This window comes from Neophocaena asiaeorientalis, unplaced genomic scaffold (genome assembly GCF_003031525.2).
Source record: "Neophocaena asiaeorientalis asiaeorientalis breed wild unplaced genomic scaffold, Neophocaena_asiaeorientalis_V1.1 scaffold296, whole genome shotgun sequence".
Taxonomy (NCBI): domain Eukaryota; kingdom Metazoa; phylum Chordata; class Mammalia; order Artiodactyla; family Phocoenidae; genus Neophocaena; species Neophocaena asiaeorientalis.
In genome coordinates, this window is record NW_020175084.1 from 2,883,683 (window position 1) to 2,906,205 (window position 22,523).

General features: G+C 37.0%; 1 protein-coding gene and 1 pseudogene across 3 annotated transcripts in view; both read right to left on the minus strand.

The window, feature by feature from the left end:
- The window catches only part of ARHGAP24 (Rho GTPase activating protein 24), a 488,283-nt gene that overhangs the window by 387,686 nt on the left and 78,074 nt on the right, over positions 1-22,523 (minus strand). For 2 of the 3 annotated variants that reach the window (XM_024764196.1, XM_024764194.1), the window contains exon 2: positions 12,265-12,464. In XM_024764196.1, the coding sequence (XP_024619964.1) occupies positions 12,265-12,444 (180 nt within the window). In that variant the 5' untranslated portion in view covers positions 12,445-12,464. Of the gene's footprint in view, positions 1-12,264; positions 12,465-12,619; positions 12,805-22,523 lie in introns of those variants that run through there. The other variant, XM_024764195.1, reaches the window with a different exon arrangement.
- On the minus strand, positions 20,523-20,610 carry LOC112412506 (uncharacterized; annotated as a pseudogene).

Consider the following 22,523-nt stretch of genomic DNA (forward strand, 5'->3'; position numbering starts at 1 on the left):
ATGTTCTTGGATTGGAAGAATCAACATTGTGAAAATGACTATACTACCCAAAGCAATCTACAGATTCAATACAATCCCTATCAGACTACGAATGGCATTTTTCACAGAACTAGAACAAAAAATTTCATTGTTTGTATGGTAACACAAGACCCTGAATAGCCAAAGCACTCTTGAGAAAGAAAAACTGTGCTGGAGGAATCAGGCTTCCTGACTTCAGACTATACTAACAAAGCTGCAGTAATCAAGACAGCATGGTACTGGCACAAAAACAGAAATATAGGTCAATGGAACAGGATAAAAAGCCCAGAGGTAAACCCACGCACATATGGTCACCTTATCTTTGATAGAAGAGGCAAGAATATACAATGGAGAAAAGTTAGCCTCTTCAATAAGTGGTGCTGGGAAACCTGGACAGGTACATGGAAAAGAATGAAATTAGAACACTCCATAACACCATACAGAAAAATAAACTCAAAATGGATTAAAGACCTAAATGTAAGGCCAGACACTATCAAGCTCTTAGAGGAAAACATAGGCAGAACACTCTATGACATAAATCACAGCAAGATCCTTTTTGACCCACCTCCTAAAGAAATGGAAATAAAAACAAAAAGAAACAAATGGGACTTAATGAAACTTAAAAGATTTTGCACAGCAAAGGAAATCATAAACAAGATGAAAAGACAACCCTAAGAATGGGAGAAAATATTTGCAAATGAAGCAACTGACAAAGGATTAATCTCCAAAGTATACAAGGAGCTCATGCAGCTCAATAACAAAAAAACAAACAACCCAATCCAAAAATGGGCAGAAGACCTAAACAGACATTTCTCCAAAGAAGATATACAGACTGCCAACAAACACATGAAAGAATGCTCAACATCACTAATCATTAGGGAAATGCAAATCAAAACTACAATGAGGTATCACTTCACACCAGTCAGAGTGGCTATCATCAAAAAATCCTCAAACAATAAATGCTGGAGAGGGTGTGGAGAAAAGAGAACCCTCTTGCACTGTTGGTGGGAATGTAAATTAATACAGCACTATGGAGAACAGAATGGAGGTTCCTTACAAAATTGAAAATAGAACTACCATATGACCCAGCAATCCCACTACTGGGCATATACCCTGAGAAAACCATAACTCAAAAAGAGTCATGTACCACAATGTTCATTGCAGCTCTATTTACAGTAGCCAGGACATGGAAGCAACTTAAGTGTCCATCAACAGATGAATGGATAAAGAAGACGTGGCACATATATACAATGAAATATTACTCAGCATTAAAAAGAAATGAAATTGAGGTGTTTGTGGTGAGGTGGATGGACCTAAAGTCTGTCATACAGAGTGAAGTCAGAAAGAATAAAACAAATACCGTATGCTAACACATATATATGGAATCTAAATAAATAAATAAAGGTTCTGACGAACCTAGGGACAGGACAGGAATACAGATGCAGACGTAGAGAATGGACTTGAGGACATGAGGGGGAAGGGTAAACTGGGATGAAGTGAGAGAGTGGCATGGACATATATACACTACCAAATATAAAATAGATAGCTAGTGGGAAGCAGCTGCATAGCACAGGGAGATCAGCTCAGTGCTTTTTGACCGCCTGGAGGGGTGAGATAGGGAGAATGGGAGGGGGGGAGATGCAAGAGGGAAGAGATATGGGAACATATGTATATGTATAGCTGATTCACTTTGTTATCAAGCAGAAACTCGCACACCATTGTAAAGCAATTATACCCCAATAAAGATGTTTAAAAAAATGAATAAATAAACCAGTGTGAGGCTTGAGTGTTAAATCAGATTGGAATTTAATAATTAAAAATGGCTGGCATATTTCCTCAAAAGGTTAAACATAGAGTTGCTGTATAGCCCATCAATTCCACTTCTATGTATATAACCAAGAGAAATGGAAACATGCCTGGAGGGGTGAGATAGGGAGAATGGGAGGGAGGGAGATGCAAGAGGCAAGAGATATGGGAACATATGTATATGTATAGCTGATTCACTTTGTTATCAAGCAGAAACTCGCACACCATTGTAAAGCAATTATACCCCAATAAAGTTGTTTTAAAAAATGAATAAATAAACCAGTGTGAGGCTTGAGTGTTAAATCAGATTGGAATTTAATAATTAAAAATGGCTGGCATATTTCCTCAAAAGGTTAAACATAGAGTTGCTGTATAGCCCATCAATTCCACTTCTATGTATATAACCAAGAGAAATGGAAACATATGTCTATACAAAAACTTGTACTCAAATGCTCATAGCAGCATTATTCATAATAGTCCCAGAGTGGGAAACAACCGAAATGTTTGTCAGCTGGAGAATGGATATATATATAAAATGTGGCATATCGAGACAAGTGAATATTATTAGGCCATATAAGGAAATGAACTACTAATACATGCTACAATATGGATGAACCCTGAAAATATGCTAAGGGAAAGAAGCCAAAATTCGGAAAGTAAGATTAACAATTCATGTATCTAGGGTTGCTTCCTTTTACACAAAAAGCGATCAAAACATTTTGTAAATTATAATTTATGTAGTTTACAATTGATAAACAGTCGCTGAATGAATGAACATATGGTAATAACACTAGAAAACAGAGAGCATCTGGATTTATGCAGGATAAAGCTAAAGAAGAATGGCCAAAAAGATTGAGTGCTAAAAAGAAACCTGAAAGAAAATGAATAGCAAATAGCAATGAAATACTTCATACACCAGGGGAAGAAAATGTAGCCATTTAAAATATATTACTCTAAGCACTAAAAATATAAATATTCAAATTATATTTTCAACCATTAACTTTTTTTCCCTACATTCTCTTCTCCACTAGTTGCGATAATGGAAATAGACCTAAACTTATGCTAATGAGATAGCATATGAATTATCTGGTTCTGTCTGTTGAATTGCATCACAAATACAAAAGCCTTCAGTCAATACGAGTAAATGTTAGAAGCGGAACTCAAGGGATTCAACTCCAGTAGATCTCTCTCCAAATTGTTTTTGAGGAAAAAGTGCTGTGTGTGAGATGAGAATACTAGGGCTGCCTCTCTCTGGGATGGTCCAGAAAGAATCCTTCAAGACTCCTTGGCTGTCCTCATAATCATTTTGATAAGCTCTGAAGGGGCCCCAAAAGTAACTTAAACAAAGAGAAAAGACATCCTGCAAAGGTTTTTTGGAGAATCTTTCCATTTGAGTTCAGTGTATTGGCAGCATAGATCACAAGTGAAAACAAGTTATCTTCTTCTCTAAAGTTAGCATTACTTACATGGGCTGATCATCTACCATTCCCTTTGTTACACAATTAATAAAGTATATATTATAGAACCTGATTTCTAAACTGCTGTGTCAGGGTTTCCTGATGGTAAAAGATTGTAAAAATGATGATGATGATGATGATGATGATGATCGTAGTGGTGGTGGTGGTAACAATAGTCAATATTTACTGAGTGCTTAATATGTGGCCACATATTGTAAAAGTATTCTAGAAACGTCATTTCATGTATGCTAACAACTACTTATTAGATAAATATTAGTATTACTCACATTTTACATATGTGTAAGTAACCCAAGTAAACAACAAGTAACTCACCCAAAGCCTATCGCTAGTGATCGAGTCTAGGCTGAACACAGGGAGTCTGATCCTAGAACCTGTATACAAAACAACTGGGCTGGGACTTCCCTGGTGGCGCAGTGATTAAGAATCCACCTGCTAATGCAGGGGACACAGGTTCGATCCCTGGTCTGGGAAAATCCTACATGCCACGGAGCAACTAAGCCCGGTGCCACAACTACTGAAGCCTGCTCACCTAGAGCCCATGCTCGGCAACAAGAGAAGCCACTGCAATGAGGTGCCCGCGCACCAACAAGGAAGAGGAGCCCCCACTCACCGCAGCTAGAGAAAGCTGGTGCGCAGCAACAAAGACCTAGTGCGGCCAAAAAAAAAAAAAAACTGGGCTCAACTGCTTTCCAGAGAAATGACCACGCTGGACAGAGTCAATTCTAGAGGAAATTATGACGATGAAGTCTTCTCTCACACTGATCCCTCTGGCCACCATGCCCATCCATCAATTTCCCTTCGTCCAAGACATGCTTTGCTGCTCTTCCATACTAAGTACCCTCTCCAGCAGCAGCAGATTTTCTCAGCTCTTCCTCCTACAGTCAAAAGTGACTGATTACCATGATTCGTGGTAAGGTAATAATGGATGATAGAAGATCAAGTGTTTGTGGCATAGTTGCCTTTCAAAATTTTTTCCGGAAATTATTGCACAATACAAAATAATGAACAATAGGAACACCAGACAGAGTTGCAGGACTGTCAGAGGAGGCCTTTTTGGATAGGTGAGAATTTTGGATTCCTCCACAGTGAGCTATACATAGAATAAGCTCTGTTTTCACTGTTTAGCTCTAAATCCAGTAAACCAAGAAAAATAGGCACATAAAAGCAAGGGAAGAATCACTGCTTGTCTTCTTTCTTAGGTGCTGAAATAGCCATTATCAATTCTCCAACAATCTACTGAAGGACCATGACCCACACCTTTAATTCTGCCACATATATCAACCCAACTGCTTGTAATAAAGTTATGCTCTCCTTCAATTCTCAGGTTAAATATATATTCTTTTGAAAAACTCTCCCTGAACCTTGAAGTGGTTATAGGTGCCCCTCCTGTGGCTTCCTAATGGTTCTCTATACTTTACTTATTTTAAACTCATTACACTGTACGGTAACTGCAATTGTCTATAACAGCCACTGGAATTGAGCACCACCTTCACGGATATTTAGCATTATTTGTCTCTGTGGCAGAGACTGCTAACTCTTTTTTCATACCCACATTCTCCTCTGCTCCCAGGATAAAGCTAGGCTGCATGCCCAGCCTCCCGCGCAGTTAGGAATGATCATGTGACTCAGTTCTATCTAACAGAATGCGAATAGAAGTGATAAGAGCCACTATCAGTCCACCTAATCCTTCTATGCAGTACACTATTTTATACTGCCTTCTAGGTGACTGGGAAGGAAATGACCCCATGATGAATTTTGAAGCCAGAAGTTAAAATGGCAAAATCACTGGCAGCTTAAGTTTCTAAACAGTTTTTTGAAGCAGACCTCCTCACTTACCTAGAATCACTTTGGACCTTCACCTGAGAAAGAAATCAGCTTCCTCCTTTTAAATTTTTTTTTTTTTTTTTTGCGTGGTGGTGTCTATCTTTTTATACCATCAGTTATAGCATCTTTTTGTTTCTTAGAATCTAGCATAATAACTACAGGTACACTCGAAATCTATAAATATGTGTTGAAAATAATGAAATGAATGAATGATTAGGGTGAACATCTCAAGAAATAAACTCTTTTTGTCAAACTAATATTATAAAAATAGCTAACATTTATTTTATGCTTACTATATGCTACAGCTTTCTAAGATTCGTTCCATAAATTATCTCATTTAAACCTCTTAACAATGTTATGAGGTAGGTGCTACTATTATCCCATTGCACAGATTAGTAAATTGAAGCTTAAACCAGCTTAATCACTACCTAGTATAACATAGTTATTTGGTAGATGAATCAAGATTCAACCCAAACAATGTAACTCAAAAGCCTGTTTTAACCACACTGAAATAAATAAATGCCATGCCTAGGTGACTTCCATAAGCAATAAAAAATTATTCAGCAAATAGCAGAATTAAATATTTTATATTAATAACACTATCTTTTGATATAATTTCTAGGAAAGAGCTAAGAGTTCCTAAAAGTTTATGATGACACACAATACCTTCTTATGTGTCTTTTTAAATGGCAAAAGACTTAGATGCTACATAGAAAGTCAGTTATAGATTTGAAGCTGAAATTCAAGTTTCAAGGTTTCTAGTATTATTATTATTTTTTGGCTGTGCCATGCAGCATGCGGGATCCCTGACCAAGGATCGAATCCTTGCCCACTGCATTGGAAGCACAGAATCTTAACCACTAGACCACCAGGGAAGTCCCTCCAGTATTATTTTAAACATGCAATCGGGGTTTTGGCTGCTTCTGGCTCATATACTTTATATTTTAAAATAAATATTTATTTATTTATTTTTGCTGCGCTGGGTCTTAGTTGTGGCACGCAGGATCTTCATTGCAGCATGAGGGATCCTTAGTTGCAACAAGGGATCTTTTTTAGTTGTAGCATGCGTACTTCTTAGTTGCGGCATGTGAACTCTTAGTTGCGGCATGCATGTGGGATCTAGTTCCCCAAACAGGGATCGAACCCGGGCCACCTGCATTGGGAGCGTGGAGTCTTACCCACTGGACCATCAGGGAAGTCCCCTGGCTCATATACTTTAACAGAGAACAGCAATTGCCTTAGAGATCTCTAGATTTCGTTAACTCACAAGTTTCATTAAATATATAAAATTAGAGCTTACTCTTAAATCGGTAATCAATTTTTGCACATTTAGAGGTCAGACCTCAGGTTATAATTCACTGAAAATCACTTTGTTCTCTAAGTTAATAAAATCCATTGTGATCTAATACAGTGTCATCCTCATCATGTCCAGAAAAACCCTCCCCACACAAGTGGATCAATATCTGTTGTAGAAAGTCTAGACTAGATTAATTGGGTAAGTGCCTGTTTGGATTTTAGTCATTTTATCAGGAGTGCCAGACTGGCTTCTAAAAATCAATGCTTTCCAGTGTCAAGTTCTAGTACCCAGGGTATGTCAGAGATATTCACTAGTATGGCCATACTTGAGACTTGGTTATTATTTAAGTAATAATATACTTCAGGATAGAAGTAAAACAAATGGTTCCAAAAAAGTACTAGGAATTTATCACTAAATTCATTTAACAAAATCTATATAACTGTCTTACTTTTAGGATAGCTATAATAATCATACTTTATAACTCAGCTGCTTACCCCATGTTATAATATCTGTAACTAAAGCCACAGTCATTTGTCATGATTATTAATGAAAAATAGGCAAACAATATTGTCACAAACTTAGTTTAAATCTGTTTTAAAACATTTTTCATAGCTACCCAAAAGTCCTAGGAGTATGCAGGGTAGATGGAAGACATTTTTAAAAATAAATTCTTCTGTACAGTATAATTTTAAACTTTTTTCTGTATGTAAATAGAGCTTTATTTTAAAGATTAAAATAGAAAAAATATTAAACAAAAAGTGAAAAAATACAGCACTATAGGATGTTTACAGTAGTGTTCTATGAGTAACAAATAAAGGATGCATTAGTGTATGTTCAAAATTGGCTACATACATCACTTTTCCATGTTTGTTTTTTCAGAAACAACAAAAATCAACTTTTTTTTTTTTTTTTTTTTTTTTTTGCGGTACGCGGGCCTCTCACTGTTGTGGCCTCTCCCGTTGTGGAGCACAGGCTCCGGACGCGCAGGCTCAGTGGCCATGGCTCACGGGCCCAGCCGCTCCGCAGCATGTGGGATCTTCCCGGACCGGGGAACGAACCCGCGTCCCCTGCATCGGCAGGCGGACTCTCAACCACTGCGCCACCAGGGAAGTCCCCAACTTTATTTTTAAATCTGTTCTAAATAAAATCTGTATCCATGTAATTGCAAACACTGTAGAAAATGGTTTCTGGAGAGGGGTTCAGCCTAGATGAACTAAAGTTTCATTTTTAAAAGTATAGGATACTAAAGATTTTAGTTTGATGTATATTAAATATAAAGCAGTTATATTTTGAGATAGACCTCCAATATATTGCCGGGAGAACCCTGGCTACAGGCTGGAAAGTCTTGTTTACAAACCAGGTACTGTCCCCAGAGAAAGGAGAATTTGAATTTGAATAAGAATATGAAACATCAATATTAGGTTCAAATAATTAAGTTTAAAATGCACTAAATCACATATATTAGGTTCTAGTAGATATGAAGATAGTACAGATGGAAGAAAAACTTAACTGAGAAAATTATATTTATTAACATAGGTTTCCAACATATTAGGTATTATAGATTGAATTGGGCCGCCCCCCCCCCAATTCACATTAAAGACCTAACCCCCACTGTGACTGTATTTGGGGCCTTTAACGTTAAATGATGCCATAATGATGGGGCTATCTGATAGGACTCATGTCCTTTTAAGAAGAGACACCAGGGCTCTCTCACTCTCCTGTGTACAAAGCAAAGGCCATGTGAGGACACAGAGGGAAGGCAGTTGTCTACAAGCCAGGAAGAGAAGCTTCACCTGAAACCAACTCTGGAAGCATCTTGATCTTGGATTTCCAGCCTCTAGAACTCTGAGAAAATTAATTTCTGTTGTTTAAGCACCCCTGTCTATGGTATTCTATTATGGCAGCCAGAGGAGACATCAGGAAACAGCCACCATTATTCCTTTCTAACAGGGTAGTGTGGTTTTGCATCTTGAGTAGCTCAGGTGTTTTGGAAAGAGCTTCCCATTACCTACCTGAGAACCCAGCCTCTTTGTGTGACATACACATCCATTTTTGCTGTGGCCCCACCAATCTCTCTAAGCCCATTTCTTGTCATTTTGCTGCCCTCACAATATGGAGCTATTTATAGATATCTATTCTACAACTCCATATCTTTCCTCTGCTCTGAATTCCTTTCCCCAATTTATGTAACTGGAAAACTCCCACCAACTTTCAGCACCCCAGGTAAGGGTCACCTCTTGCTTTGCACAGCCTCCCCCAACTCCTCTAGCCAGTCACCACTCACTCCCTGGCACTAATTGTATCTGTGTTTTCTGAGCACTCAGTGTCTACATGGTAGCCTGTCACAATTATAATTTTGTTTACATGTTTCTCCCAACAGATGTGCAGTTTTTAATAACAAGGATAATGATGGAGTTTATTCTCTTTATTGAGTTGAGAAACTCAGAGAAAGTTTCACTAAAATAAATTGAGAGCCTCTTTCTAGGACAGGAGGGACACACATTTCAAGGGTTTTAATCCTTTCATTTTAGAAATACTATTAAGAGAGAGGAAAACCAATCCAGATTAAGTTTATTGAACATTTTCAGCTGGTTAGGAATGCTTAGAAAAGTGAAGTTATTTTTTCATTTCATTAGTGATGTTTCCTCCAGTATTATTGAAATAGCCCTCATCAAAATATATGAAGGTCAAGGGCATTCTTATGCTTGAAAGTGCCAATACTGAAAACAGTACTTCTGACTGGAAGCAAATCTAAAAAATAGTTGAGGATTTGTGAGCAGGCAAAAGCCTAAACTGAAGGAACACTGGATCAGGAGCAAGGAAATCTGATTTTTCAGTTCATCATCTGCTACTCATTAACAGTATCCCTTGGTTGATACACACACACACACACACACACACACACACACACACACACACACGTACCCTTTATCTATAAAATGAGGGGTTTTATAACAACTAAATATTTTCCCGTTTTAACATTTTTCAGGATATTCAATTGTTCTTCATCGAATTCTTAGGATTAATCTATATCACCACAGGATTTATTTAATGTAATTTAAACTTCATTATTTTAAATACACGTTATGATTTTGATACATGAAGCTGAGGATAGTCAGTACTACTGACAGCACATGGTCCTGGCCCAACTCTGCTTGGCTAGAGATATATTTTACTGAATCACTCACCAACTCATCCAAAAATGTGCTGCAGCACTTACAATGTGTCAGGCATCTATGCTCACTTAAAGAACTCACTTTAAAGTAAGAAATTAATCATTCATGGGCAAATACATGGTCCTTTCAAATTCCAAAATGTCCTCTGATATAGGAATTGCTAGATTTTCATCTGATTCCGTGCTCACATGTCTAAACATCAGTGTAAAAGATTAAAATTTAAAAGTACTATGTCAAAATTCCTGGTGCTTGTACTGTCATAAAAGATGATCCAAAAAAAGAATAATAATTCAAAGTTATTCACCCCAAACTATTACTGCTTTATTAACAGCAAATCTTTAACAAGTAATAAGTAGAAGAAAAATTAAGAAACCTTTTTTGGAGGGGGGGGAATGATTGTAGTCTATGTTTGGTTTGTATAAGAATTAGTATTTTCTTGTCAATATAACTATTTTGTTAATTTCAGTCATTATAAGTCTACAAATACTAGTAACTAATACTAACATCAAAATATTACTTATCTTAGAAATATTATGAATGAAAGTAATTTTCACTTTGAGGCAGAGTTTCATTTGAATTAATCAGAAGTTTTTGCATCTTCTTATTTATATTTCCAACTTTTTGTCAAAATAACTACATTGCACTGAATACTATTTGTGACTGTAGACCTTCTAAGAAATTCCACAGAGGACAGTAGCCAAGGCAATTTGATAATATCCTCTTTTAACAGTTTAGAGGGGTCATGTGCATATTCTCTGACATCTGCAATTTCTCAAATTTTAGAAATTTTGAGCTCGAGCTTGACCCATTGTATCCTATCTTCATTACTAGAAGGTACACTGAGCTCACCAAAGAGTCAAAATGTTTGTTCAGTTTCCTTTCAATTCTCTAACCACTCAGCCCCTGAAACCTCTGTTTTCTCCCCTAACCCCTTGTTTAGGTTCTAGATGAGACCTAATTGATCATTTGATTTGTACCCATTCTGTTTAACAACCCAGTCCACCCAAACCACGCCAGAACAAGAGTTCATAGGATAAAATATTGAAAATTACTCATACTTCTGTTTTATTGAACACGGTCCTCCATATCACAGTTTCCATACTGGATCCCCCACGTTCTACATTTTTTCACATTAACCTCAGTTTGGTAAAAATGATCTTATGTTCAGGATAATACCTTACTGTGAGTACTACATAGTTTAAAACAAGGTACAAGAAAAGAACCCTAGAGTAAGAGTTAAGAAACAAAAGACTTTACTCCTTTGCCTCTGATCTCTATATGATGGGGGTCATGTTGCTTCATGTCACTAAGACACAATTTCTTCATCTATAATGATAACCCCCATATTCTTCACTGATTTGCTGCAATGAAAACAATAGCAGGTATGGAAATGCACTGTAATTCTCGTGATATCAATATGGGATACTTTTATTGATTTATGAGATCTTTGGCTGAGGCTATATGAACTTGGACCTAACTAGAGGCAAAATATGGCACCACTGTCTAACTTTGGGTAATATGCATTACACCTAAACATTGATTTCGTCATACTTAAGTGAGGATAATCCTACCTCACAGGATTATTGTAAGCATTTCATAACATATATATATATATATAAAATGCTTGGCCCTGGTAAAAATATGCTAACAAAATAGCAATTTCAAAAAATGAGTAGAGTTTGTAAATTCATTGCTATCTTTATGTAATTCAATTATACTAATGAGAACTTTGTTAAATTATAATGTCTGAGGAATTTAAAATACTAAAGCAGAGCCTTGATCCAAATTCCTAATTAAATTCTTACATTTTAATACAAGGCAAATAGCCTCAAGAACATACTGTTAGGGATGTTTATGTAAACTGATCTAAAACATTTTTTCTCTTATTTATATATTTTATAGATGTAGATGAAGGAAGAACACAGAAGTGATACCTCAGTTCCCATCTCCTTTCATTAATTGATAAGCAATGATCACAGCTAAGAAAGCTTGTTGTACCTACAGGGAATGATGGAGATTTTTCCTTTCTCTAATTGCAACCCAGAGATTTGTGTCTGAGAAAATAATTGTTTAATTTATTTAAAAGACCAGTAAGAAACAGTAAATAAAAGACCAGTAAGAAACCACAAAGAAACATAGAAACTATTCCCAGGGGACTATACTGTGTATGCTGGTTGGATGTATCAACATTGTCTGGTTTAGCACTACATCCATATTTTATGTGAGTTAGAGTGGAGGGAAGCCCCCAGAGAGTTGATACTGAAGGTGTCTCAGAAATTACTTAAAATTGCATTTACAATTTTCCTTCAAATCTTTCAACTTACTTCTGAGAAAAAGAAAGATGCTTTGGCTATAGAATATATCTTCTAGCAGATGTCCATTACCATTTCCACGTGAAGTTAAGTTTGCCTGAGGGACTCAGACACTCTGTTACAGCTTCGTAAAAGTTAAAATTAATATTCAACAAGTGTAATTTGTCTCTTGGCCTCAATTAGCAAATTCATCATCTTGAACCAAAGTAAACAATGAGAAAGAGTGTGAAAGATGCCAACGAAATGAAGGAGACCAGGGAGATTGGGTTGACCTCAGTCTCCATCAGTTTCTAGCAAACCATCTACTTCTTAGACTACTAAGCACCACAATGCTTTAATTTTCTCCTACTTACCAAGGGCTTGGTTTCATCTTCGTCTTTGAAATAATAGAGTTGATCTCCTTTGAGCACAAACCAACGGGTATGCCAAGTCTTGACAAAGCCTCCCTGCTTCCTCAGCCACCCACACTTCATGGCATTGTTCCGCCCTTGGCCTTGTTGTGGGTTCTCCATGGAGTCATTGTTCTCCTCCATTACCAAGCTGATGGACTTTCCTATTTAGCAAACAGACAACAACAACAAAAATAAGGTGCTCTGATATATTCAATTCCCTCTTAAATTACCCCTGTCCCTTAAAAAAAAAAGCTGGAGGTAGCGTGAAAAACGTAAATTAACTCACAAACCAAATTTCTAGAAGCAAACCACAAACCTGACAACAATATTCCTGGAGAAAACTTGGACAGAGTTCCTTGCGTCTTCCCACTCAGCTGTGAGATAATATACCTTTTTTCCTAAGTAGAATTAAAGAATGGGAAAGTTCTAGAGATAATGGGTTAAGAAGTAATTTGGGGAAGGCAGATTTGCTCACCACTACATCACCAACGCAAGAGGCAATTTCTGAAGACAAACTGAAACCACCAACAAAAACATAACTCTCATGAAAATGGGCCTCTGTGTCTGGTGTGTACTGATTGGGACCTGTTTGTGCAGGCTTGTGATTATTTGAGCAAACTTAGCCTGACACATGTTACAGTTTAAAGGGACTATTTTAAAAACCTCAGTGGAAGACATTTGTTTTACATATGTAAAAATTTCTCAAGATGTCCCTGCTCCCCTTTCCCCCAAAGTAACCCCTTGAGAGTTTCTTTGGCTGGTTAAGAATTAGTGCAGCTGAAAAAGCTTAAGAAAAAAAAAAAAAAAAAAAAAGAAAAAAGTCCCACCAGTGAGTCTCTTTCAAACTTCAGGAGTGAGTGGTGTGTTCCAGTCAACTGCATGATGAAGAAAATTTCAAGGTTATTGTGAAGGAATATAAGGTCATACACACTGTCCATAGCAAGCAAATTAATTTATCATAGGGGAAATATTAATCTACAGGTGAGAGGCTAAAACACCACAGTAAGAAGGTGGCTTTTGGGAGAGCCAGGGACAAGTGTTTAAGAACAAAAGACATTTTCCTGTCCTGAAGGCTTCCTGCAGGTTCTTGCCAATGTTTATTCCTAAGCACTTTTTCAGAAAGTGAAAACTACACTCTTACCCTTGTATCTTTCATGAGGATATAAGGATACAGATTAATTAATAAAACATAGATTACTCCTGTTCTGGTATATTCATGCACAAAGCTTCTATTTTTTCAGCAAGATTCCAGAAAACAAGCTGTTTTTCTATCTAGTCTTTATTTTCACTATTAATTTTTCAATTAATTTATGTGTACACAATCCTAGTTATAAATTCCATGAAGTTTCGACTGTCAGCCCTTGGCTGTTACGTTTCTTCCTTGAAGGTACAGGGTTAAACCTTGGACTTCTGGTTTCTTTGAATTTAGTCCTGCCCTTCCACTTACAGGGAAGAAGCGGAGCTAAATATTTCTTATTTTGACCATTTCAACCATCCTCTCAGGAGTTTTGCCTCTTCCATTGGCATGCATTCTAATCTAGCTCCATCCTTGCTTTTATCGTCATCTCTTCAACCTACTTTTAATCTTCAAGTAGTTCACTTGACTGCCATCTATCTCATTCAATATCCACTTTTTCCTTTCTTATCCTGAAACATCCTTCTGATGAACAGGCCCTCATCTCTATAAAACATCTTGAAACTTCCTTCTGTCCATAGGGCATTCCTATGGCAATCACCGCTCACTGCAGGAAACAGTCTCCCATCGTGTGTGTGCATGTGTGTCATGAGACTGGATCATGCCTGATGCTTCAAGTTTGTTATGCCCTTAGGGCAGGAACTTTCATCTCTTTCACAGTACTTGACCTAGGATAAAGAGCCAAGTAAATCTCACTTTAAATAAATAATAAATGCTGTATCATAATTTAGATAATAAGTATGCTAGACCACTCTAAATAATATTTTTTGGTTTCCTGGTGTTTAAATTGTTCACATCTACAAAACTTGTTATCTCATCATTACCTATTTATTCTTTAACCAAATATATTAACTTATAAAATTGAATAAGCTCTTAAAACAATCCAACATACATCCACTTGCACACACACAAATCTAGAATTCATTGCACAACAACAAATTTTTTCTTTGCAGCCCTTCTTTTTTTCCCTCTCATATTAATTCTTTCCATTAAATTTGAAAAATCTCCTCTAAAAGGTTTCAAGGTAAATATCAACCTACCATCAATAATATAAAAAATACAAGTGTCCAATTCCACATTTGTCTACTATCAATCCTTAGTAAAAAAATGTGTGCACATTTGAACATGGTTTATGATTCTTCTTGCATGTGTTGTTTATAAGCCTAATGAAACCAGTGACAGTATCACTCACTGAACTGCTGGCTATAATGCCCATATTTTCATGACTTCAGAATGCAACAGAAAGTGTTTTAATAGTACTAATTGTAACAATTCATTAAAACAGAAATGAAAAGATATTGTATGATATCCCTAAGGGAAAATAATACCACAATTTTTGCTGGTTGAGTAAAGTTAAGTTTTACTAAGATAACCATAATTTTTATAGAGGAGTCTTGATATTTCTTCAAAAATCAAATGCTTCAAATTCTACCCTTCATCTTTAAAATAAGGATGTTGGACTGGATGATTTCCAACTATGGTCCCTTCTTGCACCCTGAAATCTACCATCTCTGTAATTCCATAAGCATAAGGACACCAGATATCCTCAACACTTAGTACAATGTCTGGCATATGGTGAAGCTCAATCAATGTTTGATGAATTAATAAATTTTGCAATAGGTTTGGTGCTAGATATCTAAAAGTGAACATGATCTCCCTCTGAAACCTGATCTTGCCCAACACCCAATCTTAGTAAAGGCTACCATGATATGACCAGTTGGAAAAAAGAAAAAGTGATCACTTTAGATTCCTGATTCCTCCTCACCCTGAATATCAAATGTACCTGTAAATTCAGAAGATGCCTCCAAAAAATATTTCAAATCTATCCAGTTGATTCCATCTCTATCACCAGTCTATTACCCAAGCCACCATTGTCTTTGACTGGATGATTCTGATGGCCCTCCAACTGGTCTCATTGCTTCCATTTTTAACCACAAACACAATGAAACATGCTCACACATGTTTCATTCTCCACCAAATAGCCAAAGTGAGCTTTAAAAAATTAAATCAGATAATGATTCTCTACTCTTAAATTTTTGATTGGTTTCCATTGTACTTATTTTAAAATCTAGAGTCTTAACCATGGCATACAAGGTTCTGAATCATCTGACACCCATTTACTGATCTAATCTAATCTCATACCATCACCTCCTCATTTCCCCGCACGCCACACACACACACACACACACACACACACACAGACACACACACAGACACACACTTAAAAGCTCTGATGCAGCAACACCAGGTTACTTTCAGTTCTACAAACACCCAAGCTCCTTTATGCCTGGAGTTTTTTTTTTATTTTTTAACATCTTTATTGGGGTATAATTGCTTTACAATGGTGTGTTAGTTTCTGCCCCATAACAAATTGAATCAGTTATACATATACATATGTTCCCATATCTCTTCCCTCTTGCGTCTCCCTCCCTCCCACCCTCCCTATCCCACCCCTCCAATGCCTGGAGTTTTGATGCTTGCTGATCTCTGCCTAGGCTGCTCTGCCTCATGATCTTTACATGGCCCACCTCTTCTCATCCTTTAAGTCTCAGCCTAAAACCTACCTCCTCCAACCACCATTACGAATCACCTAGTGAATTAGTTCCCCTCTTGTTATTCTCTATCACTGAATTCTGTCCTCTGTCTTCCTGACACTTCTCTAAATTGCTGTTTCTTTAGCTGTTTATTGCTGATCACCCCTGCAGGATCCCACACACTTCAACAGGTCAAGAACTTGCTTCTCCTCACTGCAGTATATCCAGTGCTTACTTTGTACTCAGCAAGCAATTGTTGAATCAAGGAATGAAGCTATGTAACAATCACAATAGAATTCCTACAAAGAATATTTTGGAAAGTTGTGAATTTCCATTTAATGCCTTAAAGAAGATGGTCTACCTTAAGAACTTGATTTTTTTTCCTCCTTTGACACAGAACACTTCAATTAACATGAAAATTGTTCTTAAATACAATGTTAAAATCACAAAATTTAAGTGAACCTGAAATTGACCTTTCTGAAGAAATTCAAAACTGCACCTCTTAGCTTTGGCAGGAAATACATGTAATCAATTCCGGTTCTGCTTGAAGGAAAGTATGGTTCGCTCACTCAGATTCTCAGAGAATGTTTTAATGAATCTCCACTGGGAAAGTACTTTCCTGTGGTCAGGCCGTGGCATCTGGGTTGTATATGAGATGCCAGTAGGACCATCGACCTCAGTGCTTAGCAAAGCAACAAAACAGTAACATAAATAAATGGTTACTCTAAACTAAAACAAAAGCAGAATTAAGTTAACTTGTGTATTCACAGCCTTAATGATAGCTACTGTACTATGCCGGAGCTCAAAAAGGTCCCATCATTTGATGGGCTAACAGATTTAAATTATTTTCCAGGGATGGAAACTGGTTTGTACATCTACTCATATAGTACTTTTTTGCAACCAGATGAGCTAGGAACGCATGCTGTGAGTATTACATGGTGCGATCAGAAATGAAATTCATGTTCTTAACAGAATTTTCTAGAAGTCCAACAGCCACACGCATAGGTATTATTTGTAACTTTGTCCCAACAAAGAACCTATAAACAGGCACATAAACAAAGATGTATCTAAATAGAATGCCATATGCTATAGAGTTGCAATGTGTTCGAATTTACCTACAAGACGACAATGTTCAGCAAACACAAGAGAACGGCAAAGGAGGAGGAAGCTAGAGGGAAAGAGGAGGAGAGAGAACAGCTTAAACCGCGTTCCACCACAATGCCTCCTTAACACTCAATGAACATGTGCTCCCACATATGTGGGACCAGCGGGAGGTGCATTTTTACAGCCAGCAACAGCTCCCTCAGCTCTGGTGGGGAGAGTATCGCACCGCACACACATGATCCCAGAGCTTCAGAGTACACATGATTTCATACCACATGGCTGCACAACACAAATAAAGTACTCCAGTTTAAAGAACAGTGATCTGTTCTGTTGCTAGGAGAGAAAACAAATATAAAACTGGCAGAGTTGGTAAAATACTGCAATTTGTGAGCAATTTGTGTAACTTTCAAGGGTCATTTTTTTCACATCCAATTGTCACCTTTTGTGTTGGCGGTGGAACCTAACTCCTTTGTAAAATGAATGTGATTGCACTGTACATGATGTATAACTACAGAGGGCCAATATTTATCTGAATTCTAACCCTTTTCTTATTAAAAAAAAAAACTGTTCTGTACTGTTGCTAACATGCTGGTTTGACAAGCAGTAGTACATTTTATTGAGCTGTATGCCTAAATGCTAGCATATAGCCTTTCTATAGGTAATGGTTCATACCACAAAAACACACACAGGGAATTAGTATGTGTGCATATGTGTATGTATTCATTCGTATGTGTGAGTGCAAGTGTGTATACACATATATGCATACATGTGTATATGAACATGCATGTGTGTGTGGGTATATACACTTTGTGTGTGTCTTCTCCCTAGAGAAGAAAACCCTTAAAGGCAACATGTTTGTTAAGATTCTTTTCTCATTTTTTAAAATACTAAGTTCCACGCCACTGGAAGACATGTAAGGATATTCCTGCTGATCTGACATTCTTTGATGAAGCAAAGAACATAAAAGAGCTTTCCATACGAGGTTCACTGAACAAACTAGTTGTGGTATACTACTGTCAACCTATGAAGTTATATTTTTATTTTTATTATTTACCAGAACATTTCTTTAATAACTGCAATTATTTACCTGATTAGAACTTAAAACTCTTTTAAAATTCTAAATATTTAAATAATTTCAGGCCTGATTTCTCTCTCTCTCTCTTTCCCCAAGCAGGCACTAAGGAAAGGCCATATGAACACACAGCGAGAAGGTGACCATCTGCAAGCCAGGAAGAAAGCTTTACCAGAATGTGGCCATGCTAGTACCTTGATCTCAGAGTTCCAGCCTCCAGAACTCTGAGAAAATAAATTTCTGTTGTTTCAGCCATCCAGTCTATGATATTTTTTTATGGCAGCCAGAGCAGACTAAGACAATGTACATTTACAAAATGTGTGCACGAAAATATTTAAAGAATTACATCTTAGTAGCCTAAGTAACCTCTAACTAAAGAAAACTGATGAGTGAAAAACAGTGCACTTTCTGTACCTCACTCTCTACCACACCACCTCTCCACTGGAAGAATGAATCAAACTGTGATACCTACAAGGGAATCAGCACTCTAGATCCCATATTGCAGTGGATCTAGTGGAGATTGTTTTAGCTCCAAGATAAATTCCAGGAGGCCAAATCTGTTTTCAGGAAGCAATCGAATTTTTAAAAATACTTTGAAAGGGTTTTCCACACTTGGTTGTTCTCACTGTGTGATTAACTTCTATTCATCCTTCAGCTCCTCTATGAAGGCTTCCCTAGAGACACTGCCATCCCCAGTCTGGATGTTCCCTTTCCACAAGTTCCCATGTCACTCTGAACATAGCCTTTGTCACATGTGGCCATATGCTTATTACTGTTCAGTCTTCTACACCAAAACTCTTGGAGGATATGGGCTCCCTGAACCCCCACACCAGCATATACTAAATACTCAAAGGTTTGTTAAATAAATGGAAGGGAATGAGGAATGAATGAATAAGCAAATGCATCAGTCAGTCTTTGGGGCCTAAGAGAATGGACCTCAGAGGTCTCAAGGTTCCCCAGAGTGCAGTGCAAAAATCCTAAACCATTTGATGTTATAGACACAAATGAAAGGACTTCAGTCCAAATTCTCCTCTCTAAATACAACCCTTTAAGATTTTAGTGGCTTAAAGCTAAACCAAACTTCAGAAACTGTTGAGCAAAGAGAAATCCCATTTGTCTCACTGGAATTATAACTCGAATTAAAAATAAAGAAACATTTCTTCTTAAAACTGAAGAGTTTAAGTGTGAAGAAAACAGGAGAACTGAATAATGTACAACAGTCATGAATGCAAAGTTTAAAATAGTCACCAGAAGAGCATACCTGGGGGAAATTTAACGGTAATAATTTTGTAAATGTGCAGTTATTTTCCTGAAGAAACACTAAATATCCCTTTCCTTGATTCATTCGAAATTTTGTCGAAAACAACAGAGAATACACAATAATAGAAAATTATGTACCTGTTGGGATGGATCAGGAATGTCAATCTACATTTTATATTTTAAGCTTCAATATTTCCATATTCACTTGGTAAGAAATCAAAATGACTTAATGGGATGAACCATTTGAGAAAAAGTTTAAATATTTACTTTGTTTTTGTTGTATGTTTAATGCCTTAGACTTTGTAGAGAGAACCTGCTCCTTCTTAAGGAGGTTTTAATTCAACAGGGAGAAAAGTATTCTATTTAGATGTGTTCTCCCACCACCACATCAGTATCTGAGGGATTAGTAAAAAAAAAAGAAAACCACTGGAATTCCCAAGGCTGATAATCTTAGTAGAAATAAAAATCAAATCAAAACAAATGTTTTACCATTGATGGAATTGAGAGAAATGACAGATATGTGGCAAGTGTGCAGCTACTCTTAAGCTCATGACAGCCATTACTAATTAATCACAGTTCTCCTTCCTGAGGGACCTAGATGCACCTCCAGATGGCTTCTCAATACAGCGCTCCAGACAGTCACAACAAATCAATCATATATGAAAAGGAGAGAGAGATTCTTCGTTACTTTGATCCTGTAAATAAACCAAGAACTGAAAATAACCCCCCTAACAGAAAATAGAAACTCAGGTGCTCCCCGAAAGAGACTGCCATTTGAAATGAGAAAAGAAAAGAAAATCAACTTATTATTTTTCTTTTTAAATTGAGGTATAATTGACATAACATTATATTAGTTTCAGGTATACAAAATAATTAATCAATATTTGTATATATTGCAGTATAATCACCACAAGAAGTCAACTTAATATCAATCACCATATATAGTTACAAATTTATTTTCTTGGGATGAGAACTATCAAGATCCACTCTCCTGACTACTATCAAATATGCAATACAGTATTATTAACTATAGGCACCATGCTGTACATCACATAAAAATACAAAACGCTTCTCGAATTTGCAGGGGCCATGCTTACCTTCTCTGTAGTATTCCAATTTTAGTAAACATGCTGCCAAAGCAAGCAGGAAAGTCAACTTCTTTTAATGGGAAAAACTAATAGTTTGCTGAGAGCTCTAAGATGGCAACTATCATTGCATCATATGACCACAAAGAACAAAGCAAATGGATCTGAAGCAGCGAAAAGGAAATAGGAGTTGAATGTCCCTTGTTCTATATTAATTAACCCCATCTATGACTAGACCCTTAAAAATAGGATCAGAAAGCAGATTTTATAAACATCTCAATTTTTAAGCTTTTGTGTGTCTTTCCCCTCCCTCCTAGTTCATTTTTCATTGGTAAAACTTTATTTTGAAAAGCTGTCTCAAGGAAAAAAGAAAAGAGACTTTCCACCTAAATCTGAAAATTAATGGGATTATAGTACCTAGAGGATGGGGGAGCAATGGCAGCCATGAAGGGGAGCTTTTGTACACAGTGGGCAGAGTGAAGAGAGCAAAACTGAAGCAAGTGGAATGCTGAGGAAGACAGTCAGGCTAAGGTGGGAAGAACCTTCCCAGGTGGGTCCTCCTCTCATAATAGGAAAATAACCTCTGGGCCTGTCATTTAAAGAGGTCCTCCATCTCTATCCCCTGATGGTCACATTTTTATACTTAGACAAAAGCCTGTATAAAATACTACTTTTGATGTCAGATTTCATTAGTGAATCCAACCCAGGAAAGTCAGTTATGCTGTCGATCACATTATCATTTCAAGGCTCTCTGTGGAGCCAGCTTTTTACTCAAACACACTTCAAAGAAAATATTATACAAGTAGGTAACATTGGCTGAGACAGTCATTTGTCTACAATGAACTCTCAAGTTTTCTCCTTCAAATGCAAGCCCTGAGGTGCTTAATGATTTCCAATATGAACCACTTCTTTTATTGTCAATTAATCCTGTGGGTTGAACATCATCAGCCTTGCTTTAAAACTCTGGAAAATTATGGACACTCTAAGTATATAAATTTTGTCCTAATCACTGAACCACGGTTACTCTCCCAATGATTTATTATATTGAGGTATTGACAATCCAATTTTTTCATTATAATTTGAGGAAAGTGGGGACAGGTCAAAATGAAAAAAATCTGACTACTCTTCCACTTCATTCAGCATCATTCACATTATGATGGACTTTGATGTGTTAAACTTTAATCATTTAGGAGGTACATTATTCTCATATAATTTGCATACATTTTAGTTCTTCAAAGTATCTAATTAATTCACACTTCAGTTTTAGATGAGCAGAATAGAAATCTAGCTTTACTGCACCTGAATATATTTAATTAAGAGTTCCGTGAAAGATAAATAAATCCCATATATAAAAGGCCATTTTTTAATTTAATTTTTTATTTTATACATTGTAAAATGCCATTTTTAAAAAATAGGAATTTTGGTGGGACATATAATATTTGGAATGTCCAGAAGCCTATCCTTGGGAACCCTCTCTCCCTCATTCCATGTTGTTTCTGATGGTAGCACCATCCCACTGCCATAGGGTGGGCCTGGACTTGATTACACCTAGGTTCTGAGCTCTCAAGCAACAGTGACCAGCCCAGGAAGAGGGCATGTGACTGAAGCAGTGCCAACTAGAGTCCTTCTTTAGGACAACTATAGTGACGCTGGAAGAATGAGCATCTGTGATGAATGAGGCTGACAGCATTCATCTCCCCTGGCCTGTAGAGGCAAGTGGTCTGCACAATGAAGTGATGCAGAGATAAGCAGATATGAGAAAAGACTAGAGAGAGCCCTGGAATATCCATCCTAGTTCTAGCTCCTGAAGTCCTGGCCTTTGTGTATCTTCCTTTGATCTTATGAGATATGTCTTACTCTTCCCGGCAAAGTGAGCAAATAAATTCCCATTTGCTTAATCTAGCTTGAGTTGGTTTTAATCACTTGCTACCCCAAAAAGTTTTTCTTAATATCCAGGAAAAACACAATGA